The following is a 26,778-nucleotide window of genomic DNA, read 5'->3' on the forward strand; positions in this document are numbered from 1 at the left end:
CAGCTACAGCAGTTGGATATAACAAAAGCAAAGTCTTTTCCTACAAGTTTACCTTACTTACATCCTTAGAGCATCGTGGTTCTAATGGTACTCTTCCTTCTCTCCAAAATTAAAAGCTTCCTTTCCCACTCTGAATGCCAGCCTTGGCTGCCAGCTAGCTGACTTTGCTCCTGTGGAGAGATGCAGACGCAGAGCCTTGCGTCTACAAAGACCCCTGTGAAACCCACAGGACGTTTTAGGCCTGAAGAGCTGAGTTTGACACTGAGGCCAATTCCACTCCTTTAGTCATCACTAGAGCATAGGAGAGCCCTTCAGCTCTTCACTAAAACAACATGACTCACATCTGCTACATGCTGCTTTTCAGGCTCTCCCCATGGGTTTAAGCATATGCAGTGTAGCGTCTTGGTTTGTTATTTTCCTTTGAAATATGTCTGTAGTTGTGCTCCTCTGCTAGAAGAAGGCAAGGTCAAACCAAGCACCTTGCACACGGAACAGAACGCGGTGCATTTTGCAAAGCTCCTTCCTTCCGGGGCTACAGGATCATACTGGCTCTCAAGAAGGCTGCATCCAGCAGAGAGAGCTTATTCATCTGGTAGGGAATTCAGCTGTGCCAAGATTTCCATCCTCCAGCGTTAGGTGGCCTTGTAGATGTCCTGTACTGACATGACTGAGCACCTTAAAGGCAGAGGACTAAGAAGCTGAGTTTGATTTGCAAGTCTTAGTTAAGACCACTGGTTAAACAGAGAAGAACAGGTCCTTTCTTAAGCCCAGCAGTGCCTCCAAGAGTTCTACATGCATGACATCTTTTGTAATTATATTTTTATGTATATATATATATACACACACACACACATACATATATATATATGTATGTATCTCCACATACCCATATGCAGTTGGTCATGACTCATCAATTGATTATGCAGCGGAAGAGAATTATACCAAAGAGTTGGCCTTTCCAAATCATACATATATAACTTTGATAATTGTCACCCTCCCCAGGAAGTTCAGAATTGCATCTGGGACTTGAGTCAAATTATGACATTTTGAGTTACTGGCAAAGAATTTTTTTGGCTTCTGTAAACTTATAATCTCAAGTTTGAGTTTGTCTTCTTTTATAAACACTTCTCAGATTAGACGGTTACATGCAGTACCCCAGTGACTGTAATTATTCTTAACTATGCCTTAAATGATGATGAGCAGAAAGCATTTTCAGAGGAAATTTACTCCTCATCTTCTGAAGACATATCCACCAATGTGAATCATGAACAATTGCAGCCTTACATTTTATCGCTTACTCTGTTAGTGCTCTCCCTTTCACTCAGCTTGGGCAGGGAACCTAGATTACTCATCTTCAGTTTTATTAGCCGGCAGTTTCTCATTTTCATGTCGTGCTGCAACCCTGCAAGTTTTGGAAAACACTTATTCCAGGGGAGTGATGTATCTTACATAACTTACGAGTGGGATATAAACTTCCTGAGATCATAGTGCCTTTGCAAGGGGAGATATATACAATCGTATACAGCAGAAGGTCATTGCATTTTTATATTTTTCCAAAACTTCTGAGTCTGTGGCTCTTTTTTTTTAACAGTGTCAGGAAACATTTCTGCTCCTGACCAGAAAGGCAGTGAGTGTGATAGAGACTTTGTGAGAAGCAGTGAGACTTAGGGTTGCAATCCAGTTCCCACTGAACTCTATGGAGAAAACAATTTTCTGGGAGAAGAGAGTGTCTTTGCAGAAGAAAAGGAATTGCAGAATGTTATAAAGTAAGTTTTATTTTCTCCGACTGTAGGATATATAAGCTCAGTTGGGCTTTGTTAGTAAATAAGATCTAGGGCACTTAAAGGAAGGATCCAATCACAAATTCAGTTGGTCCATTAACTAAATGTAATGTTATTTACCTAAGTGGCCCTTCTGGACTATTTCATAACTCAGGCTTACAACCTTTTTAGAAAGATCAATATTACCGAGTGCAGAGCCTCTGAGCATGATGAAAGAGTCAGACCATCTTAGCAGTTATGGTCCATAGTTTCAAGAGCTCTGAGGGGCCAGATTAGAAGCACAAAATGAGGAATATACTCTCCCTGAAACACTAAAAAGGAAGAACAGCCTTGGAAGGATGGAGAGAAGCAGTGAAGTAAGATACATTGCAAAAGATCATCGCTTTTATTGGACTAACTGCTATAGCTAGAAAATACAGGCAGGCTTTCCAGCATATAAATCCTTCTGCAGATCTGAGAGAGAAGATGAGGTGACATTTAAAGCCACACAGACAGTTTTGCCAACATGTGTCAGAGCAAGTCTCCGGCAGGAGGGAACAACCAACCGCTCTGTTTGCAGCTCGGCAGAGTGGCTGTTTTGTTAACTCTTCTAACGTGTGGTGTGAGCTGGCTGCTCGCACTGAGGCCCCCCAGGTGGGAAAGGTGGCTCTCGTGCATGGATCTTGTACTCAGCATCTGGGGCCGATCTTGTGTTCATCAGGTGGTCAGACGCTCACGTCAGCTGGGAGCAGTGGGCCCCTGTGTCTGAGATCGATGTTCCTGCGAGTCCCTGCTGCTTCTCTTACGCCGGTGGCTCACCGCTCGGGAGCGGCGGTGCTTTCCTACCTCTTAATCAGCTTCAAGAAATGCCAAATGATAATAAAAGCCAATAAAAGCAGGATGACGCTATTTTATTAAAGGATCCTGTGACCATGAGGATGTAAGCTGGTGCTGGCTCCCGCCGTTTCAGTCGTCCTCATCCCATTTCATGTAGGTCAGGGTCCTTCCCGGGGGGCACAGAGCACCTGGGGGAGCGCTGTGGGTGAAGTGGGGCAGTGAGGGATCTTGCTATTGGTAACAATTCCCAGAAAATTTTCTAGCGAAAACTCAAGAAGTTTTCAGTGGCAAAAGCAGCCAGTGGCTGCCAAGTGACCTCTGCCTGTGTGTCCCCATTACCTGTTTCTAACCGATGGCCACTATCAGTGCTGCTGCCCTGCTCTTCTGCCTCCCTGCCCTCTCCTCTCCGCTTCTTCACTCGGACTGCCCCCCTTGCCGCTTCCTGCGTTACCACCTATCACGCGAAACTGTGTGCAGTTTCCTTTATGTCCTCCTGGAAGAAATTTCAAAAAGGCAAGGTAATTTTGGTTCTTCCTGTTGTCCCTTCCCCCTTGGTGAAAAAGCGATCTCTGGTTCGCCTGGGGCATATCAGTGTGATGAATATCGGTAGCATTTGGTACAGAGCAGTGATTCGGGGCGGGGGGCATGCAGGTGTATTGAGGAGAGTGCAGGGTCTGCAAAGACTGTTTCAGGAGAGAGTGACATGTATGAAGTAACTACTTAGTTTTGAGCCAAAGCCATTTTTTTCAGCCCTCTGCCCAAGGAATACGGCTCCCTTTTTGATTGTAACATGTCCATGCCAAGAGTCCCGTGCAAAAGCAGGCAGCGTGCAGTCCCAGCAAACTCACCCGTTAAAGCTCTGACGGCATCTCACCCCTCAGGGCTCCAGAGGGAACCGAGTGGTCCTGTTGATGCACGGGATAGATACATCTGATCTGAGTCTTGGAAGATGGCGAGAAATTTTTGCAGGAATGGAAAAACCTTTTTGTGTTATTAGACCAAATAGCCTGGCTAGAAACCTTCCTTCCCCGGACCAGACAAGCCATATCTGCTAGGTATGGCTGCTTTTCAAGGACTAAAGCTCTCATTTCTTTGCCAGGCAACTGAGAAATGGTCTCAGGCTGAAGCGGCTTGAAGATTTAGAATAACAGCTGATTCAGGGAGAAGGAGGACCCAGAGGTGACAGTCTGAAGTGAATGCTAAGTCATCTTCCCCTTCTCTGCTGTAGTTTGTTATGTGGTTCTCCTGGGTTTTTTTTCTACACCTGTTTGTGCTGTAGATACCTTGGGTATTCTCTGATGCATCTGGAATCAGGCATAGACTGGAAAAAAACTTCTCTTGCCCCAAATACTAACTCATGCAGCAGAAAATGTCACTCTGTAAAGAGAAGTCGTATGGAAAATGTGTGTCTTCAAGCTCTAGGCACAGATTCCAAAATTTTAATGTAACCCTGTTTTTATTTTTACTACCTTTTGTTGGTGCTTCATTGTTGGTTCTCTTTAGGCCCCTAGAAATTGCTTGCCCCTTTTCTTATCTAGACTTCACCAATACTGTTTTCATTTCTTAAGTGTTAAGAGGGTGACAGTATCACGCTGAAAGAACAAGAGGCCCGGGACCTACTCACATTGGCCGTTTCTTTTAGCAGGAGATGCTGCTTCCAGGAGACTGGTGGTTTGGGAAGTGACTGCTAGGGAGCAGGGATATTTGGGATCACTTGTTCCATGTCTGAGCAAATGCATATGTTCAACCGATGCTCTGTTCTCAGGCTTTGCAAGAGAAAGACATTGGGTTTGGAAGGTCTGTCTTTAATCACACTGGATCTCAGGCTGAGAGGCTTCTCAACAGCTAATGTTTTGCTGAAATCTTCCATGTAACCCAGGCAGAAATATATTAGCTTTGACACTGCATGCTATAATTTCCAAACGCTGTTGACAGTTTGTCTTAGTTAGGCTATGCACATGATACTATGAGAGGAATTCAGGGCAAATCATTCATTCGATGAGTCTTTCCTGTTGGGTTTTATTGCAGCTTCATATATGCCTGAAATATTATGGAAATTTTTTTGTACTAGGGTTGTACCGAGAGATGGGATCTCGCTGAGAAGTTAAGATCTGTAGCTTTCTTTTTTTTCTACATAACTGTTGGAAAGGAAAAGGCTCCAATTCTGGCATGATGTTTCATAAGGTGACATTTGTTATAACTCATTGCAAACGTTACTCACCACCTACAAAACATTCGATTAAACTGAAGAGCAGTGAAAAATACCCAGCTCCACTTCAGCAGCTGCATTTGTCACCAGAGTCCTGCAGGTTTTTCTGGAGCCGATAGACCCTCCCCAGCGACCTCCATGCCATGGCTGCTTGTCCTCTGCCCCAGGCCTGCCCGTTGGGGTTCCCCGCTTCTGGGAGCCTGGGCGTCACAAGAAGATGAGGTTTCCCGGGCCCTTTGGGCTCATCCTCACGTCCCCAGAGATCGTTTTGGTCCTGTTGTTCTGCAGCCCTCTGTGCCTTGTTGGTGCTTCAGTGGGAATTGCCTGGGCCCTACTGGGACAGCATTTTCAAAAATGAAATTCCAAAGATGATTTGTGATCCTTAGTCCTTTGGAAAGTCAGAGTAGTCAGTTATATACATCGTTTATTAAGAGACTTCAAGCTCCTAAGTCACTCAAGATTGTTCTTTAGTTTTAAAAGCTTTATTGGCATAACATTTCTTTAAGAAGGGCATTAAATGACCAAACTGGGAAATGGCTTAGCTGCTTTACGTGCTAGCAGTCATCCTAGCACATTGATTTGCCTGATTAAATCACCTTCCTTCAGCACACAGATCCCACAGCTGATACATTAAACAAAACCCTCATAAGCTACCAGTTTAAAAGTCAAGAAAATAAGCCAATTTATTTATGACGTTTTATATGCAGATCATAGGTCATTTTGCCTCTAATGCCTTTGTATGTCTTTAGATTGAAACATGTGCATAGAGCTGTAATTTCTAAAATATAACAAACAAAACTTTTCTTGTACTTGTGGGAAACCGGGATACTAAGAGAGCACATTTTTCGATATGCCAAATTCATTGTTACAGATTTCTGGCTCCCCAGGACATTTGCAGCTGTAACTTTGCTGTATGCTGCAGCCACCCACTATTTGCAGTGTCAGCTGGGCTGGGACTCAGGTCCTCCCACGGCCGGCGCACGGGGCCAGTTACGCCGGAGCTGCCGACAAAATGCAAATCGGCTCTGCCGCGCACGGCTGCCTTACGGCGTGCGGCGGGGTGGGAACCAGAGGGCCCGCAGCACCTCCTTCCTGGGTCAGCACCTGAGCCACAGGAGCCTCCTTCCCATTAGCTCTTCATCAGAACCGCCTCCTTGCCCTGATGGAGGACGAAAATAGGCCAAGGCTCTGGCTAATTTGCTGCAGGAAGCCATCGAGCTTTGGGCAAAGAGATGGAATAAGAGAGCCAATTACTTACAGCTGCTGGTATCCTGATATAGTGGGTCCTTTGATGCCATGCGGAGGTAGATAACCATAGGTCCTTCTATCCTTAGGTGTGAACACCTTTCCAGGCCCTGTTCTCAAAGACTCCCGTCACCTGTTGGGCTCGTCGGGCCATGGGAGGAAGCAGTAATTCATCCAGGTTGCTGCACTTGTTGCAGGGCAGGATCTCCTTCTCCTTCCCCTAAGCAATAAGCAATACCACTGCCTCTCGAAAGCAAGAGTGGTGCCCTTCTACATTAGCCCGTCTTCAGGTTATATTTATAGATGAGAAAAGTGAGAAAATACGTTAAAAACATGCAAGCTTTAAAACAAAACTGTGACCTAGTCAAAGAATAAACATTAGAGGAAAATGAAAACCTATTTTAAGAGGCAGGAGCAAAGAGGAAGAGAGCAAAAATAATGAAAACAAACCTTATTACTGTAAACAGGAGGGTGTAATTCAGCAGCTGCCGTCACTGACAGTTCAGAGATGCTGAGGATCTGGCTCAACAGTTATAAAGAAGGAGGGGGTGGACAAAAACCATTCAGCGGAAAAAAAAGCAGAGGTGAGAAATCCTCCTATTTGCACGCGTGGATAGATTATCCGTAAACAGGACGGTGCTTCTCAGCAGATGAAAGAAGTCGCTAGCCTAGCGTTCACACCCGATTTAAAAGCGTACCGGTGGCCTTCGGTGCCCCTCTTCAGAGCGCTGGGGTAGCCACTGACTTCTTCAGGTAGCCTTGCGGTGTGGGGTTGGTGGGGGAGTTACCGTCGTGGCGGGGAGAATGAAACCCCTTGAAGAGGGATCAGCAGCTTCTCCTGCGCTGCAGCGTTGGAGGTTTGTCCGCCGTGAGGAAGCGGCGGGGCTGCTGGTGCGTTCTGTCGCTGACGTGTGCTGCTTCTTCCCGGCAGGCTGCCCGGTCGCTATGAACGATGGCCCAGCTGTACTACAAGAAGGTCAACTACTCGCCGTACAGGGATCGGATCCCGCTGCAGATTGTGCGGGCGGAGGCAGAGCTCTCGGTGGAGGAGAAGGCCTACCTCAGCGCTGTGGAGAAGGGGGACTATGCCAGCGTGAAACATGCCTTACAGGAGGCAGAGATCTACTACAACATCAACATTAACTGTATGGATCCTCTTGGTCGCAGCGCCCTTTTAATAGCCATAGAGAATGAGAATTTGGAGATCATGGAGTTGCTCTTGAACCACAGTGTGTACGTGGGAGATGCTCTGCTATATGCAATACGGAAAGAGGTGGTGGGGGCTGTGGAGCTGCTGCTGAACTACAGGAAGCCAAGTGGTGAAAAACAGGTTAGTCGTGTGTTCCAGTTCAGTTTTAAGTCATTATCCTAAGAAAAGTCCTGCACTGGCAACGGGTTACTGCACGGAGGAGGTGCTGTGCAAGAGTCATAAAACAAAGTCCTTAATGCAGGTACCTTGCCCTAAACGCCTGGAGTAAACGTGGGCAGTCCTGTTTGGATGATAACTTTCCAGTCCAAGCAAACATGTCCCACCTGACTTAAATACTTTGGGCATTTTCCATGTCACTCAGTGTGCTTTTCAGTCTTACAGTATTTGTGGACTTGCTGATTTATAGCTAGATTTACAGATGCATGCTTTGTAAAGGAATTTGGGGCTGTCTGGAATTACAGTACAATCTATAAATATGAACTATTGCCATGCAGTTTTACTGATATTAATAAGTGGAATTGCTTCTCAAAAGTAAATCCTGAAAACGCTCAAGCTTATAAATAACTGTATAAGCAAACAAGCAGTCTGCTAAGTTTCAGTCTCATCTTGGTCTCCATCTCTGGAGAGCTCCAGTTCAGAGATGCCAAGGCAGAAGTACATGATGTTACAGCATGAGCTAAGCGCTATATATCTGAGCAACGGACAGCTTCTATGACGTGTACGAAGGGTCCTTAGCTACAAGGCCGTCAGCAGGTTATGTGAGGATCTTTGTGCAAAATCAGAGTCCGAATCCTGTCTTTTCAAGTGTCACATATCACACGCTCCCTAACTTTCTTTTTCCTTTTTTTCATTTGGAAGTAATACGACCAGTAGCTGGGATGGTTTATACACATTACTGACCACTGTCAATTTTTGTATGTTCACTGCTTAGAAAGCAATATCCAAAACTTTGATGATCCTTGTTTCTAAGGCCCTATTTTGAAGTCTGTTTGGACACATCTTCTGTGTTGAAAGAAAGAAAGGAGTAATATCAGTCAGTCATAGAAGAAAACTTTTTAAATAGGTAGGTAGGCCCTTTGTATGTAGTTTTTCAGTAGTGATGTTTTATAGTCGAAGGAAACAGTAAGGAAACACTCCAGATCAACCCTGACAACATTCAAGAGTTGCAGCTCTGTATTTAGAAATGGCAGTATTGAGTGTGCCACAGAAATGTGATTATACTCCCCGATTTACTCACTAGAGATGTGGAGAATCTCTACTGTCAGAGCTAAAAATTGAAATGTTAGTACTGGGTTCTAGTGTGGCAAAATACAGTAGCAAAGTACAGGTCATTCATGGAGAATGAACTTTTTTTGCTTGGTCTTGTGGGAAGCTGAATCAGCCTACACCGCAGAGTGACAGAAAGGGTAGAAGATCAGTTTGCTGAAAGCACTCCCAAGTAGCGTGGGGAACTGCCAGTAAGCATTGCAGGTTAATGACAAGTTTCGTCTGAATTGTCGTGAAAAGCAAGTGATGGGTTTCAGTGTGGATTTCTCTAAAATCACTTGGATCCCAAACCCTGTGTCTACTCTAATTCACAGCCTTGCTGGCTTAACTGCACACAGCCAAAAGTCTATTAAATAAGGCTGATATATTGCATTTGAAGCTCAGCTCCAGCGTCTCTAGCTTGGTGCTATATTTCATAGGAGGGCTGTTTCATTTTTCTTGATCAGCATGCCAGTGCATAGCTATCTTTCTGTAGATATGTTTATACCTGCTGCAAAGTTTCTGACTTGAAGGGGAACATGTGTGTGTGGGGGAAAGAGGCAGTGCCGGCTCCGGCTTTATTCACAAGGTTTGTTACAGGACCAGATTTCATCAGCAGGTTTAGATTGGTGCTGGCTTGATGCAAGATCCCATACTGAAGCTAGGATGGCTGATTTCCCGGGCAGTGGCTCAGGCTCCCCTGTACATGGCCGGGAGGGTTTGCCCGCAGAGGGCTGCGGGACTGGACTCTCACTTCCGCAGTTTCACCGATTGCTCATGTGGTGATGGTAATTAATATTTATTTCATGTGCAGTGTTATTACATTAAATGAAAAGAAGTGCTTAATTAAGCAAAGTTGGGACACACAGCTTAGCTTGTCAAATCACAGAGTTAATACAGGAGGGGTTTCTGAACGCAAGTTCCTGATGCTAATTCCAGAGTCGTCTCAATACACGTTCAGTAATTTCTTTGCTGGGCTCATTCTCCGGAAGCCCTTTGGGACTCCCACACCTAATTGCTTTCACAGAAAGCACCTGATAAATCAAATTAGCACAACTTGGTCCTAATCAGAGTTACTCATATGTCCTAAAACATACAAAAAACCCTGCTTTGCTTGTTGAGTAGTAACCAAAATTCACACCTCATGAAACAGTTTCTGCCTGGATGAGAAATCCCTAAGATAGTGTTATGGCATTTATATACAATGTATAGAATCAGCTACTTGTGAAAGGCGCAGGGCGCTGGGTTTCCCCGCACACGCCGGTGCGTCGGCAGCCCCTCGACTGGGCGCTGCTCCCGAGCAGGGGCCGGCTGGCGCTCCGCTACGCTGGGGGCGGGAGCGCAGGGAGCATCTTCTGGTAGCTCTCCCCCAACGGCTTAACACGCAGCCTTCGGCTAACCTCCTAGTCTGGGGCCTGTGAAAACCTGTTAGTCCTCATTTTCCTGCTGCCTACCTCCGAGAGCTCGTTGTTTTACACTAGACCGAAGTCTCGTTTCTCCGGCTGCCAGGCATGAAGAGCTGCTCTTCTTGCATCTGCTCACTTCATTTCCATTAAGTGTTGTCTCTGCATCCGCGTCCTCGAAAGCAGCTGAGTGGCATCATTCAGCATAATCCACTTCATAGGCACGTGTCTTTGCTCTTTCGCACATCCTTATCCTTGAATGCAACCCTGACTGAAAACGGCCCAGGTTGCATTGTATCTGTCTCTTGTAGGGTTGCAGCGACTGTACCCTAGTTAGCAAAAGATACCCACAAAATAAGGAAGGGCAAAGAATAAAAAGGCCATGGGCCCATTCAGTGGTGCATCCTGGTCGCCCCGTACCCACCTCTCAAGCGCTCCCGGGAGGAAGAGCTCAGCTTTTCCCCCAAACGGTGACCTCTCCGGGGAGCAGAAGGCAGAAGACTTCCCAGTGCACGCAGTGACCTGGGCTGTGTGCCTCGTGCAGGAGAACGGGCTCTCATGCGTGGTGTAAGGGGCAGCCGAAACGGCCTGATAGGCGAGCGTGCTGGACGGGGACGTGTCCGAGGGGAGGTGCTTCCTTTCAGGTTTACCTCCAAGCAAGGTTCACGGGCTCTCGTGGGCACTTTGCGTTTCTCCTTGCATCTCTTCTGTCTGATCCTGACAATTTACAGCCACAGTTTTGTGTACCGTTGTGTGAGTCTCTTGATAAAGCTGTGGAGAAAACTCCCCCAGCTGCAGTAACTCCGTGGCTAGCAAAGTTGCTGCTGCTGCGGAGCGCGCTGTCTCCTGTGGGAGGTTTTGGGGTCGGGAAGAGAGTCCTCATGGCGCAAGCGTCTCCCTTTGCCTACACGGGCAGGACACGCAGGTGTGCCCCTGTCTGGAGCTGGCACAGCACTAAGAGCGAGCTGAATTCGCAGAGAAACAAAGGAAAATTCAACTGTCCTCTCAAAATAGGCGAAGTAACAAGAGACCGTCTTTAATTCTGTAAGTTTCACAAGTGCGTTTGTTATTTCCAAATGTTTGTCAAATAATTTACTCAAATTTAACCCTCAAAGGTAATTTTAACCACTGTTTGACCAGTTGCTTTGTATTTCTGGTTGGTCACTTACATCACGTGATAGTTTGGTTTGCCCTGAAGAGGTGACAGGCAGCTGGAAAGAAGACAGGCTGTTCGTGAATGTTAGAAGAGCAGCAAAACACAGACTAGAAATCATGGAGCCTCGCGGATGTGCGAGTGCTGCTGCTCCAGTGGCCATTCGTAGTCAGGGCATGTGTGTTCCCCCGGGAAGAAGGAGGAGCCACACCAGGTGCTTTGATAGGTGTCGTTTGCTTTTAGGGGCCGTGAAGAAGCTGGTGTTGTACTGCGGAGTAGCAGGGCGGTAGTACGTGTGCGCTGCACACTGCTTGGCATGGTGGTCCGGGCGCACATCTTCCAGGTGATACATGCTGTGAAATTAACAACAAATAGGACAAAACAGTGAATAATTATCATAAAGAGTGGGGCAAGGTTAGAAAAAGTAAGAAGCAGCATACAAAGGTCAGCGTTGCGTCCCCTCTCTCTGCCGGGTGTAAATAGGCACAGAACTGCGGTGGAGTTGTCTGGCAAAAGAAGTCTCTGTGGGTACCCCTCAAAGGCAGAGGTCTAGCTGGGGTCCTATGGGGCTGAGGTTACTGGGGGACTTGAAGTGATTCTTTCATTTTTGGATTCAGTACTACCCCTAGGAGCGAGGGAATGTAGGTATCAGGCCTATCGAACAAATTCTCTTTCCAGTAAAATCTTCTGCCTCCCCATCTGTTTGATCTTTGAGATTGTTGGGGGCTTTTTTCTGAAAGTGATATCAGATACGGTTTTTAGCCCTACAAACATCAATACATCAATACAGTGTTTTCAGTCAGGCTGGAGTCTACACCTGACCGCACCAACAAAGAGAAAATATGTGTCTCAAAATTCACATTTTCTGCTCTGTTTGAATCTTCATTTTTATGTCATCATTAGTAATAGTTGTGCTTCCAAAAATGTTCAATCCCTCTGACATCGGTTCGAACCTTCCCTTTGACTTCAGGTGAGGTCCGATGAACATTCAGGGGAATTTTTATAATGGCTTCTTGGGTCGTTTCTGCAAAGTGGCCCAGGGTCTGTGCTAAGCAGGCGTCACTGCACACAGGGCAATGCTGTCAGCTTGCACAGATCTCACATCATTTTTTGCCTTGTTACGGTGGATGCTTTTCCAATGCAACGTGTACAGTATACGCTGACTGCTGAACCCTACTTCCATTCTTTAAGAAGCTCTAATCAGCCACCTGAATTACTACATGTTCACGGGCTAGCCATACGCACCTTTATGGGTAGCTGTTTTGTTCGCAATCAGAGTTGACATCAAATGTTTACATAAGGATGATACTCGCATCCCTCTGGTATCTGCCAAAATTAGCAATTTGCTCATTGCAGATGGCTCCGAATTAATCTGGTTCACAGATGGGGCTACAAATGCGATTCCTCAGTAATGAGAATAAAAAGAAAAGGGATCTCAGTGTTTATAACTGTGATTGAATTTATTTCGGCTGTCCAAAGGCCTTACGAGTCAATGAGATCTCAACAGATATCAATCCATATGCCTTCCAAAAGAAGGATCTTTACAGAAATAAGCCCTAGAAGAATATGGTTGTGAAGAGGAGCCTAGAGAAAATAAAGGCAAGTTTTGGATCTTAGTTAGCTGCTAATGCTTAGGCACCTGCTGGAGGAAGGTTGCTAAACTTTATAGTATTTGCTAACTTAACATTTGACCTCAAAAATCCTTTTTCAGATGAGCTGATGAGTGAAAATCTGCCTTTATCTCTGTGTAAATATCATAGATCAGTGGCCTTGAGACAATATTTTGTGAACCAGAAATTATATGGTGCATTAAACCATTTTTTTTTTTTGCACAAATCCAATAACTTCTTTGATTCAGAGTGTTTAGTTTCGTTTTCCCACTCACATAGAGTTTCTTTGTCCTGTGTGCAGAGTGCGGTGCGAGGAGTGGCTCTTTTTCCAATGCACCTTGATTTCTGCAAACTTGCAGATGCTTGTTAGACCTGCAAGCTCATTGCTAACGTTGTCAGACACAGGCAGTCGTTGACAGAGCTTTTTAAGTCAAAGGAAGCAGCTCAGGCGTCAGGTAGCTCATGCCATAACAATTAAATTTTACAGACAAGCAGAGAAGAGCTGTAGAAGTCGCTGGTCTTCCTGATGCCCTGACAGAAGCACTTACTATGGGCCTGGGTCACCTGCCGGCAAACGGCACAGAGGGGCACTGCGATAGGACCAGAGGACCAGTCTGCTTACTGTTTATTTGGCTGTGAGAAGTGTTGTCCCTTCTCCCTCAGTGAAAGGTGTTTGTTTCCGTGATAATTCTTAAGGTTAGAGGCAAAGGAGGGACTTGGGGAGGCTTCAGCTAAAATTGCTAAGCCTTGTAGCACTAACCCTGTGAACTGAGGGCGGACGTGGGGAGGGTTTTCCAGTACAGGCTGGACAAACGAGATGCTTGCTTACACTGTGTAATGGATATTGCGGTTAGAGGCACTGCCCGTTCCTGGGCATTGCGGGCAAGACCCTCGTCAACAAGCGTGGAGCGTTACGAAGGCAGAGACCTGAAGACACAGGGATCAAAGCAAGCCCCGAGTGTAAGTGGGTCTGTGTAGCACTTCTGCAGTCTTAGCCACTGCGTCCGAGCAGTGTTTGTGTTCTTGCATGGGTGTGAAAAGCAGTTCAGCTGGTTCAGGGAGGCTGCAGGTGCTGGGCTGCCGAAAGCTGGGCATCTCTCTCCAGGAAATGCCTAGGCATGACCTGTTCTTGCCTTCTTCCTGAGTCCTTGCTCTTGGGCACTCTAGCAGAGAGGGTAACCGGCTGTTGGGGATGACTCGGTGCCGCCAGCTGGCCCCTTGGTGTGACTCAGTACGGCCATTTCCGTGTTATTACGAGAGGTCCCAAGTGAAAAGGGAGGACCGAGCTGGTTAGGTGCCTCCAGCGCCAGGGCAGTTCTGAAGAACAGAAGCAGCAGGGAAAAACTGGTCTCGCTATAAAGACACTTGAAAGGCACAATAAGGAAGAAAGATTGTGTCTGAAAACAGAAAACTAGCTGTTACTGCTCCAAAGCCTAATGGCTGTGCCAGCATCCAAGCTTTTCATTATTTTTATTGATGCAGTAATAATTCACAGCTATGGTTAACGTGCCTCTGACACTGGCGGCTGCCTTCAAAATGAATTCCATCTAATTAAACTAAACAACAGAGAAATCGGAGACCACTTCAGCTGATGATTACATTTAACTGGGAATCTCTTTCCTCCCTCCCCACTGCCTTCCTCCCCGAATAATCTCGACTCTCTGAGAAGGAGGGGCGGGGCGGAAGCAGGCGCTCAGGCCGCGCGTCCTAGTCGAGCCGACGAGCGTCGTGGGGGCGAGGGCGCTCTGCAGTGCCGGCGACCCGGACCCGGCAGGGGCAGGTCAGCGCCCGGCTCAGTCCTCCTCCCGGGCAGCGGCTTCTTTCCTGGGGGAGCTGCTGGGGTCAGGCCGGGAAATGCCTCTCAGCGTGCACAAACATCATCGCACGCCTAGACAGCTGGGGAGGTCAGGGACGTGCAGTTAGGCTGGACGCTTCCCCGGGAATTCTCTTCGGTCGTTTGTGGGAGCGCGCTTGATGTTTGCCTGCGTCGACGGCCAGCAGCGCAGCGCAGCTCACAGCCACAGGCAACGCAGCGGGGCGGGGGGGCTGCCGGCGGCCTGGCACCCCGGAAGGGGAGGGAGCCCCGCACAGCGCGCGGTGTGCGCTTCCAGCCGGGAATCGCGGGGTGCCGAGAACGCGGCTGGGCGGCCTGCCTGGAGCAACCTTTGCAGGGAAAAACGCTGCTTCTGCCTGCCCAAAACAGCTTTTGGTCTGTCTGCAAGTCTGGTGATTAAGATGTTACGTTTCAAACAACCTATTTCATTACCTGCCCGGCATCCGTGAATGTAATCAGCTCCCCCACCACCCTTTGCTCACAAGCCCCATGATTACGCTGTGAGCAGCCCCCTTAGATCGGTCCCCTGGCATCACGTAACATATCTTTGTTGCTTCTGGTCCTTATGACTTCTGCAACCTAGAATGGGTTTTGGACATAGCCCCTTAGGCTTCGCTGATAGGAATACGCAGGAGAGTCTGCTCGTTGCAATATTTGCAACACATTTTCACAGGGAAGCTTGTCTGTGTGAGGGAATCAAAGGCAACAAATTAGAAACGCCCCTGAAACAAAACTCTGGGATCTGTAAAGAATTAGTGCTTGCAGAGCTGCTGAGCAGGGTGTCCCCTCGTGCTGCTCGGGCGGGTGAATGCGGCTGTGCTGGCTTGCGCAAAGCAGAGTGGCCTGCTTACAGCTTGCCTCTCCCTGTGTTGTGGCAGCAGTGCTCAGCGTTTGGTGGCAACAGAGGGGGAAAAATCAAAAAGGCGTCGACTCCACGGACAAGAAGATTCTCTCTGAACTTCTCCGCATCGCTGTCGAGAGGGAACCGTGTACATCCAGGGTCCGTGCTCTGCCATCGCCTTAGGAGAGCGTATTGGAAAACCGCTGAAGCCTGCGAGAGGCTCGGGGTTGCATGTGCCGTTATTCCTTAATTCGTGGAAGGGAGAAGAGGCCTCATGCGCTGCATTCAAATCCTCTTTGTGCGGACGGATGATGAGTTAGACCCAGTCTCTGCAGCATGTGCGGGATACCGCTAGCTAGATGTTTCCAGCTCCTTATCGTTGGAAATAACGAAGTCACTGCTTAAGCGGTAATAAGGGAAGATCCCAACCACACGGATTTTATTCTTTTGTAAGACCTTGTCACCTCTCTAGGTTGCCATGTTTTTGCTACCGTGGACTGTGGGGTCGGAAACCACAGTGTCTCGCTGGTTAGTGTAAAAACAATGCCAAAAGCACGACCTGCGAGTCAGAACGGGGAGAGACGCGGCCACCTGCTCTGCGAGCATGGAAACCGGTTTTGTGCCCCATCAGACAGCTCTGGGCTGGCACCAGATGCCGTCGCTCACTCCGCTTTGTGCTGCCGTCCTGTCACAATCGAATCTGATTCTTTTTTTTTGTTTTTTAAATGTAATTAAATAAGAACATAACTGCCCAACGTCATGCAAAAAGCCGTCCCTTTCCAAGCCCTGTTAGCAACATGTTACGTCACCTAAGCTTAATGAAACATCTCTCATCTGCACACACTGATGAATTACAGGAAATCGGGACATTTTACGTACAAAGATGATGACATAAAAGGCTATAGATAGTATGATTATTAGACCATATTAGCACATCTTGTCCTTGTAACCACTAAGTCAGAATAGAAAATACGTAGGTCAGATAAAGAAGTAATTAAAAAGCTGGACAGGCAACTCTTCCCTCCCAGAATAAATCCTAGAAATATGCTTGAAAAACATAGCCATTGTAAAGATGACTTTCTAGGCAGTGCCTGATAAGGGCTGCAGATTTCCAACCAGCCGTGGCTTGTCTTTATTCCAGCATTTCTGGGGTCAGAGGAAAGCTTATCTGTAAAATGAAAAAAACATGCAGGGTACAGTGGAGTTCCCAAAGCCTTTAGCGTATTCAAGAAATTAACAGGACTAGAGTAGGTAAGCTCTTTAAAAAAACAATTTCCTAACTTAAAATTAAAAATTGTTGGGTTTAGTCTTTATTGACACCTAAAATAGCTGCTCCTATCGTTGAGTAGCTCTTAAAATGGTAATGACAAAAAGTGAAAAATGAATAAACACCGTTTTATATTTTGAAATGGGAAAAAGCATCCTCAGGTATATGAGCTAGTCTGCTGGTCGGGACTTCAGGACAGAATTCAATTTACTCGCCTGTCAGCAGTACTAGACTTGCACCTGAATTGGTGTGAGAGGATCTCAGGAAACAGATCCAGCAAGTAACTAGGAAACGTGTGCGTGTTGCCAAGGCTTTAACAGAGCCAGGTTCGAGTTTCAGTTATGCCACATTTTTGCTCTAGCAGCAATTGGTCTTAGTTGGGCAAGTGTCATTATTCAGCTAGCTCCAGGCTATGTAAACATGTGATAGAACCAAGATTTATTTGATAGTTGGTTGTATCAGAGAGATAATACGACACAACGTGTAAATTGGGAGTGCAATAGACTTCTCAACTGTCCTTATCCACGTGAGAAGGCGTAACCAGGAGAGGGTGCAGTCACTCTGGCACCGCGCTGGGCTTGCTCCTCTGCACAAGGCGAAGCACCCCCTTGGGACGGGAGCCCCTTTCCCGCTGGATTCAACCAAGGATGGGAGCCTCTCTTCCCGCTGGATTCAACCAAGGACAGGAGCCACTCTTCCCGCTGGATTTAACCCTTCTTCTGGGCTGCAGCAAGACACGGGATTTCAGGGCAAAGCAGAAGCTGTCTCAGACGCAAGCTGTCCAGCTCTGTAACAGCATCCTTCTGGGATTCGGAGAAGAAACTCCACACTGACAGCACTCTTGTTTTGCGTAATCATCAGCTGCCTCATCTTATTTCCTCCACCCACTTCGGAGAGGGAGAGTGGCTCAGAGGAGAGAGTGCTCTGTCTGCAAGGAGTTGCCATAAGCCATTTAAACACATATTTGCAAAATTCTTTCCTCCTAAAGGCTTCTCTCCCGATTCCTGTTTTTTAGTCCCCTACAAAAGAGAAGTTGTTAGGTGGTAAGAGCCATAAATGGTGACATCTTTTGACAGTCTTGCTGGCCATGCTGCATTTCCTAAACACATGGCTGAACACAACAAGCTCTGATACATTTCTTCTGCCACTGTCAAATGCACTGTCAAATGCAGTTTAGCGCCGCGTAACCCATCCCTTGGGTCTGCCTCCACTTTTAAACACATGCATAAGCAGCCAAATTAAAACTAGAAGCATCTAGAGCAGATATATCTGGATTAATATCTGTTTTGCTTTTGCTTATCGGTTTCGGAGAAGAAAAAGTGTGGTTATGTAAGGATCATGAATCATCTTATTTTTTGCATTATTTCAGTAATAATGCACTGTATCATGCCATGTTTTATTCAAAGATAGGTATTTCAGTGTTAAAATGTATTCTCCAGTTACCTGGTATCAGCATTTGGCTTGCTACAGGGTGCTGAAAAGGTACCAGCTTAAGTTCTCAGTTTTGCAGTGTCAGCCTGAGGGGCAGAGACTTTATTTGGCTTTACAGGTATATAAGTCACTGAGCAGATTTTAGACCAGAAGGAGCCTTTTCTTCAGCTGGGGTATTCTGGGATAGCTCTATTGGTGAAATCACCAGAATTGCTTCAATGATAACAGTAGAGCTTGCCAAAGACTACATCTACAGCCAAGTATGCTTTATGCCACAGTTAAAGAAAAGTTAAAAGTAAAGAAAGTCAAGTCTTCATAACCATTAAAAGGCCATTATAGAACATTACTTTTTTGTTACCAATCAGTTTGCATTGTTCATTATATTTCATTAACCAAATGGCATCATTTCATTCAATTAATTGCTCTTCAGTGAAAAATCATCCTCTGTTGATATTGTCACTCTCAGTGATACAAGAGGTCTCCCAGGGCATGTCTGATTAAGATATTCAGTTATTGAAATCAGCACCACTGTATCACCTAAAATTAATACTTAAAATTGTATAAGCATGTAACATTTTCCCAGAGTCCCACATGCGGAAACAAATGCCTACTGGGTTCTGTCAATGAAAAAATTTTGATTATGGGGTTTAGGCAGGGAGCAGGATCCAACTGGCTGTTCAAGTCACAATATATATTATTTCAAGACCATTTTGGTGTTAACATGGCCAATCTGCACTCTACCAACACCGACTCCCTCTCTCATTCTCTATTTATAGAGCTGCATCTGGAAGTGCCACAGGCCTGTGTTTCTGAACAAAATCACAGTCCCTGCTAAAGCACCCTCTGACCACCGAGCCTTATGCTAAATTGATGTACTGCAGAGTCCTCTTTGTAGAGTGACAAAAATTGGCCGTACCTTTTACCATTCTTGTGGATGGCATATGCGCTTCCCCCATAGGGCTACATGCAGAAAAATGAATTAGGAGATACTTTTTCAATAAATTACTCGTTCTTCCATTTTGTAAGTATTGCATTTGAAGCCTTCCATGACATTGCATGGGTTTTTGTTGAGTAGAACATTGTTTTGGCAGTTAGAAAATCTTTTTTTGATACAGAGTTGAATCATAACACAATTAAATATGTAGTCCATATTTACAATTTATACTGGTCCAAATGAGATGCTAGTTTATGGAATGGAGAGGGCCTGAACATGTGATAATTGAATCTGTAACAGGTAGAAGTATTATTAGTTATTTTCAAGAAAATGTGGCAGCGTTCTCAATGCTAGACAAGGTGTGTATTTAGACAGCCTCTGACCCAAGAAGCTTATAATTAAAGAGATGAATGAAAGTAAAAAAGTAAAGGCTTTTGTGCTTAGGCTTTGCTTTACTTTCTGGCTAGTCTGTTTTCACTTCAGGCCTGGCGTACTGACGGGTTACCGGAGGAGACAGCTCCTGTGAGCACTGCAGTAAAAGTGAACACCGGCGAGAGCGCTGAATGCGGAGGGAGACTCGTCGGACAGGGTTGCCTGGTCACCAAAGGGAGGGCTGTCGATGTAGAGGGGCGGAAAAGAGAAAGACACAGAGACAGGAGCAGAAAACCATCCCCAAACAGTCAATACAGTGAGCCGGGTTCTTTCCTGAGATGGAGCTCAGGATTTTGATTTTGACTAGCAGATCTCATTGCTCCAGAAGGACTGCTTTCGCCTAGCTGTCCTCATTTATCTGCATGGTTAGATGGTAGATGCTGTGTAAACGCTATAGCTTGCTTTGAAATCCTTCGGTGTTTAAACCTGGGTGTTAACTTAGTTTCCACAGTCCACAAAAGGCAAAAGATGCGGTATAGTAGTGTTTTTGTTTGGATCAGGAACATGCTTTTGGAGTGAATCTCCCTTTCCTCCCCATCCACTGTGCTTCGGTTCATGCTGCGGAGCAATCTCAGAGCACTTGAACTGGATTGCTTTTGGTGACACTAAACCGGACCATGCGCTCCAGGGGTACTCTTCCACCAGACCTGAGTAAGTCTAAAGTAAAACCCCCAGAAGACCTATAGCACAGCCGTCAGGTCTTCAGTGCCAGTCCTTTTGGTTCAGCTCCGATTACACTGTACTAGTTACTAATGTGAGCAAAGAGTCCTGCTCTTCCTACCCAGAGTGTCTTTCCAGAGGTGTCCTATTTGCTAGAAAACTTTGATTTTCCCAATGATTAATAAAAAAACATTCAGAGGAGAGCTCAGCTATTCTGAACAGTGCTCTTACGTGAGCTTACCCTCCATTTTCTTCTCCTATAAGGAGTGTAGCTTGTTTCTCCCCCTTTTTAAATAAGGAGATTTTCCACTCACTGCCGCATTGTTTGGAAAAGAAGTGGTGGTACACTGGTAAGCAGCCTGGCTTTATAAGGATTAATGCAAGAAAGATGATAACGAGCAGTCGATCGCTTGTCGTTAATGGTACTGTTAATTTCTTAAGAGAACATCACTGGGATAAAATGCAGATGAGGCACATGCCCCGATGCGGGTTCTGACAACAAGGTTCTGAAGGACTCAGCTTAACAGCATGTGTCAGGTGGTGAGGTTAATGGAAAAGAATTTGTTATTCAGGTCACTTAATGAAAATAACCTTGGGAGAGCTTTGCAGAGCCCTTGGGGTAAAATAATTTATTCCTCTTCTACTTCCAACACAGCGATTTAACCAAAGACGTAGAAAAAGCTGATCTAAACACGAACTCGACCTGACAGAGCAGCGCAGGAAGAACATCGGCAATTATGATGCAGTGCTGTAAATATCTGCAGCACCTCCGCTGACGATACGTAGGCTACAGCCTGAGAGCAAAGGCTTGCTCTGGAGAGCCCCATCTTTAAAACAAGAGGGCTTGTTGATTAAGATGCAGGTTATCAAAGCACCATGCAAGACGACACTTAAGACAATCATCACAAGACAATTTTTAGCCAATGCATTGTCTTTGGACCAACTAGGCATAGGAGAGAGAGAGGCCACAGCAGCCTTCATTTGCACTGCTCCTCTTCCATGCTTTCGCTGGTTTGTCGTGCAGTTCAGCTGTAATCAGAAATAAGCTGCAGTTCCTGTGATGTGAGGCTTTAGACTGGTCTACATCCAGACCTCGGAGAACTCTCCTATTTTCCTGTGCCACCGTTTCCCTTCCTGGTCCGCAATTAGAAGTGCTGTAAGCTGTCTGAGAAAACCTATCTTCCACATAGCTTGATTCCTAAGAAAGCTGAGGTCCAGTTTTGGAGTGAGGGCTTGTGATGTGAGCCAGAACAAGGAATGGGAGAGATCACTTGGCAGATACCCTTGATTTGATCCCAAGCCTTGGGACAAGCGTTTTGAGAGCCCTAGATCCAGATTTACAAAGCCTCCAGAGCAGGAGGATAGTAGCAGATAAGATTAGCCCTATCCCCATCTGTACCACTACTACTTTTGTCTGCAAGTGCCCATTTCATATTCCGAGCAACATGAATACCTCATCTGTGTAAAGTGAAAATCCTTTTTACAGCTCTGGGTACAATAACTTCTGTACAGAAAAACAAGATTAAACCTGACAGTAATAGGAGTGATAGAGGGGGAAGGAGTTCTTCCTTTGAGGCAGAGGCTCTGGATAGAGCAGCCAGCAGCTGACTATAAAAGGAGGAGAAGAAAGATAAATGCAGTTACACAAGCATCAGAGCTTAAGAAAGAGCTTCTAGGAGACAGAAAAAGAGGAACCTGCACCGTTCTCTTGACATTTAGCAAACTGCCTAAACCAGCTAAGCAAAGAAAGAAGGTCAAAGACCTTACAAAGAGAGCTGCTTTCAGGTGTTTGCTACCTGAGATCTTAAAAAATATTTACCTAATCTGGCTAAGAGATACTAATCCCTCCACAGCAAAGCCACACCATGACAAAGCCTCACTGCAGTTCTCTTTCCTTCTCTGTGAGCCATATTTATAGGCTCCCTCCTAACTGCCTCTGCAGGGACTGGCCTTGTTAGCAAAACCTCTTTACCCCTGTGCAGCTGCAGGCTGCTAGAGATTTAACTCCTCATCTGCTGTGTCCAGGGTAGCAGACTTGCAGCATTTCCAAAAATGCCTCAAGCCCCAGCGAGCCCCCTGCTCCAGGAAGGGGCCCTGCGGCGCAGTGGGCTGCCCGCCTCTGGGAGAGCACGGGTGGCAGCGGCCCCGTCCTGCTGCACCGCCTGGGTGATGCAGGGCTTTATCACTCGGCCGTAGTCCAGGCCTCTTTAGCGCTGTAGTGCTATCGTCACTTAACTCCCAGGGAGGTCACGTTCAGTGGTTCAAGGTTCAGCATCTCACAACCGCTCTTAGCTATATCCTACAGCAGGATTTCCAACTGGTTACTTCATGCTATTTTGCCATTGCTTTCCTTTGGGATTTTTATGGACTGAGTAATGTTTCCTGTCATTTGAACTCTTTGACAAGAGTTTCTGTGCGATGTCTTTGACATTTGCAAGGGGGAGCGGGTCTACTGTTCTGCAAAACCAGCAATCACCCCTTGAACAGCAGGCTGTCAGCTGCCAGGGCAGGAGCGGTGGGCACGCGAAGTACAGTGTGCTGGAGTAGTGATTAACACGCAACAAAGAGAGCCGCCTGTGCTGCAAATGGAAACACACTGCGTGCTTGGGATGTAAGAGCATTTTGGTCTAATTTTGCACTCTGCATATAGTAATAAGACACAACAGGGTGTGCATTAAGCTCATCTTTTGAGAAGTGCAACAGTAGCTGAATAATGCACACCCCGTAGTGGCTTATTTGTAGTAGACTATGGCTCATTAATTTTACATTTAATGTTTTTGAAACTCTTTAAAATAAAAACAAATCTATTCTGAGGGCAGTTATGTAATGTATCTTTTCACTGAAAAGTAACTTCAAATAAAACAGTAGGGAAAAGGTGAGGAAGAGCTCTGCACAACTACAGAGCAGTGTTTGCTTTGGTTTGTACAAGTCCTGCTCCGAGTAGGTCTTTGGGCCACTAATGCAAATAAATAGTGCGAATAATGATAATTATTGAAATCTATTCAGTTTTCACTTTTTCTAGACTTTCCTCTCTTTTTGTATGCTTCCCTGGGCCTTTCGTCTTCTCTTTTTCTCACAGAAGTCCACCTTTCAGTATGTGAGCAAATATCCATTTCAGAGCAACTTCACATGTAAAGCACTCACATGGAGCTGTGACTGACTTTTACACCAAACTCTGAACTGAAAGGCCACAAATTCCTGCTGCGAAGGTAGTCAGGCATGATTTGGGGGAAGACTGTTTTGCCAGAATAGAAGTGCGTCTGTGCATGGATTCAATAGGATTTAAGGAACAGAGGGTATTACAAAAACTAATTTTGTTAGAACATCACTGTACATGTATGAAGGAGAAACTTTTTTTTTCTGCTCTCCCAGATGAGATACTACTCTGGTTTATTCCTTGTATATAGGTTCCAACCTTGATGATGGACACCCAGTTTTCGGAATTCACTCCAGATATCACCCCAATAATGCTGGCGGCTCACACCAACAACTATGAAATCATCAAACTGCTTGTCCAAAGACGGGTGACAATTCCACGCCCGCACCAGATCAGATGCAACTGTGTGGAATGTGTCTCCAGTTCGGAGGTGGACAGCCTGAGGCATTCCAGGTCAAGGCTGAACATCTACAAAGCCTTAGCCAGCCCTTCATTGATTGCCTTATCGAGTGAGGACCCCATCTTGACGGCTTTTCGATTGGGCTGGGAGCTGAAGGAGCTCAGCAAGGTGGAAAATGAGTTCAAGGCTGAATATGAAGAGCTTTCCCAGCAGTGCAAGCGTTTTGCTAAGGACCTTTTGGATCAAGCACGGAGTTCCCGAGAACTGGAGATCATTCTTAATCACAGAGATGATCAAAGCGAAGAGCTGGATCCCCAAAAGTGTCATGATTTGGCAAAGCTAAAGGTAGCAATAAAGTATCACCAGAAAGAGGTAAGAGTTATCTGAATGCAAAGGTGTGTGAAGGCTGCATGTGTTGGGTGAAATGGTTCACGTCTCTAGTCTCCATGGGTTTCTTTATACGGAGACAGGGTTGCTAGTTGAGAGCCAGCAGGGCCGACTTTGGATAGAGTGGAGAACTATGTGCAAATGGTTAATCACAAACCAGGAGGTTCAGTGCACCTCAGTGACAACTTTAGTGACAGTTGAGGACAACTGGGACATGCTGCAGTGGGTTATGGCTTGTATAGCACCAACACTATATGTTTCAAAGAAATCTGAATACCCTTTTGATATAACCCATCCCTGTACAAAGAAAAACCTTCAGAGATTTCTGAGTTTATTAGCTCCAAAAGCTCCTCCCAGTAACTGCCAATATACAGGCCTGGAAGGGATTGTCTGGCTCATGATGTTCTTGACTGCCAGAAACAATATAACACACTCTTCACTTCCTCCAGCCACCAAACACTTCCTAGGACCCACTCAGCACAACTCACGGGGGCCACAGAAACTAGAGCAGCACAAGAAGAAGGCAGGAGAGATCAAGGGCACTCTCAGTGTCCCAGGTCTCCATGCTAACAGCAGTTTTGTTAGGCGAAAATGCCCATGCGGTCCTAGGAAGTGGACCATGCTGTGCAAATACTTCTTCACAGCTGAGACACTTCAGCTCTTTCATTCATCCGGGTTTTAGGAACTCAGAAACAACTCCCAGAAGTTCAAACTTCTGCCCATAGTACCAGAAAGGAAAGAAATACTTCAGCTGAAGGACAGAGCGCCTTTCAAAAGCCCCACAAATCCAGAGATTTGCTAGTTGATGCAGTCGGGTCTTGAGCCCAAGGAGAATGCTGACAGTAGTTTCATTAGTTGGCTCTGACTTTTCTTTCTCTTTCCAAATCTGGACAGAGTTTAGTAGATTATATGTTAATTGTTGCTGGCCAGTGATGTCCCTGGGTTACCTGACTGAAGGGTTTAGTTTGCTTGGTGGAGGAACTGAATTTCAATGTCTATGACATACTTCTGTGTCCAGAGGGTGACAGGAATGGCAGAAAAGCCTACCACATTATTCTCTTTTCAGTGTCCTCCCTGCATTTGAGCCTTTGCTTTATGCATTGACCCAGATGAGAAGAGCCTGCTATGAGAAATTCCACCTCCCATGCAGGCTGCTCGTGTCACTTAAGGGAAGCAGTCAAGAAGGGCAAGATGCAGACTTTCCTTCCTTCCCTTCGGTCTGTTATGCCTCCTGCACACCAACCCCTGCTGCAGCAAGCTGGAGCTGAAGCCTTAAGCTTTCTGAGATCTAGCGTGTGCCGGCTTCCTGCTGTCTCACGGGGCTACTCCGGGCAAGTGTCGGCAAGGCCGGCCGGCCGCCGTGTCAGTTTGTATTTTTCACTCTTGCTGACAGGGTTAGCTAATACCGTAACACCATTAGAGACACATACAAGTAGGGAAGAATTAGTCCGGAGAAGCGTGATACAGTATATCAGTTCAAGTGCTCCTCGAATCCAAGAAACTCCAGAAACACCACATCACTTCTTTTTACTGGCCTGATAACGGCAGCCACTGCAGCCGCATACACCCTTCGGTGCCGGAGGACATCGCTAGCCTTGCTGTCTGCATCACTGCTGATTTCCACGTCTTGTCATGGCTTGGGTTCACTAGTGACACCCAGGCACAAATCCGTGACTGCCCTTTATGTTGTGTTCGTACTAAGAGACTGTAAGTCGAAGGAGTTCGCTGTATTTGAAATGTAGTGCTGAACAGTACTGAAGCTCTTTCAAAGTAACAAATTTTGACTCTTTCTGTTTGGTTGCTTGACAGTTTCCATCTCTTTTCTTTTAGTCATATTTGACTGAATTCCAAATATATGGGCAAATTCCATTTTTTGTGACACATTCATGACAGTTCCAGTGTCTAAATCATAGCAAATGAGCACAAGCTCTGTGCTGCCAGATAAAGTCAGTGCTGTTTCCAGGTGGAAAGCTGGTGGGCAGGGATGGAGTGAATGAGCTTGAGAAACCAACGGTACTAAACCGCCTCATCCTACCTGGTTATGCACAGGTGCCTGATGGACATAGGCAGCATGTTGTTCGTATGCAACAAAGTATTGCAGTAGTTTTCTGATAATTAATCCAAAACAAAATGCCAAGCAAGAAACAAACATCATTGCCAGCTTCTGAAGAAAATGAATAGGAACATTTGGTGGGAGACACTAAGAAATGCTTTTTAATCATGACTGAAAAATATGAGACTGGGAGAATTTTTGTGGGGGACAAGAAGGAAAATGAGAACAAGTTTTGTTTTTATAAAAGACACTTCTGCAGAGAAAAACAGCAGGCATTGTAAAAGTAGATGATCGTGTTTCACTGAAGCATTTTATATCTTAACATTGGGTGAGACTGGATTGGATGAGATGTCTTTTTATATCTTAACATTGACAAACTCACAAGTCAAATCTCCAGAAGCTTGAGACTTAAATCCATAGCGGACCTTAGCTGTTTTCTGGGGCTATATATTGTTACCTTAGTTGGCTGTTTCTATATTCATCATAAAGAACGCTTAATCTCACATTGATTTTAGACAAAATTGCTAGAGAAAATGTCCTGCAGCTTTTTCTTTTGGAGTGAAATAAGCCTCAAAAATATCCCTCCAAAATGGATTGATTCCATTTCAGCTTAATCAGGCAGATATGTTCAACTTCGAGATTCTTTGTAAAGGAATTGTTAAGAGGGAATCGGTAACGAGATCTTTGCCTTTGGATGGACATGCGGTACC

The 26,778-nt window shown here is 45.8% G+C and overlaps 1 protein-coding gene across 1 annotated transcript in view; it reads left to right on the forward strand.

The window, feature by feature from the left end:
• TRPC5 (transient receptor potential cation channel subfamily C member 5) overlaps positions 1 to 26,778 on the forward strand; it is a 96,933-nt gene that overhangs the window by 24,150 nt on the left and 46,005 nt on the right. Inside the window, exons 2-3 of the mRNA XM_064518123.1 lie at positions 6,983 to 7,381; positions 23,479 to 24,000. Of these exons, the coding sequence (XP_064374193.1) occupies positions 7,004 to 7,381; positions 23,479 to 24,000 (900 nt within the window). The 5' untranslated portion in view covers positions 6,983 to 7,003. The remainder of the gene's footprint in view (positions 1 to 6,982; positions 7,382 to 23,478; positions 24,001 to 26,778) is intronic.

This window comes from Dromaius novaehollandiae, chromosome 11 (genome assembly GCF_036370855.1).
Source record: "Dromaius novaehollandiae isolate bDroNov1 chromosome 11, bDroNov1.hap1, whole genome shotgun sequence".
NCBI lineage: Eukaryota > Metazoa > Chordata > Aves > Casuariiformes > Dromaiidae > Dromaius > Dromaius novaehollandiae.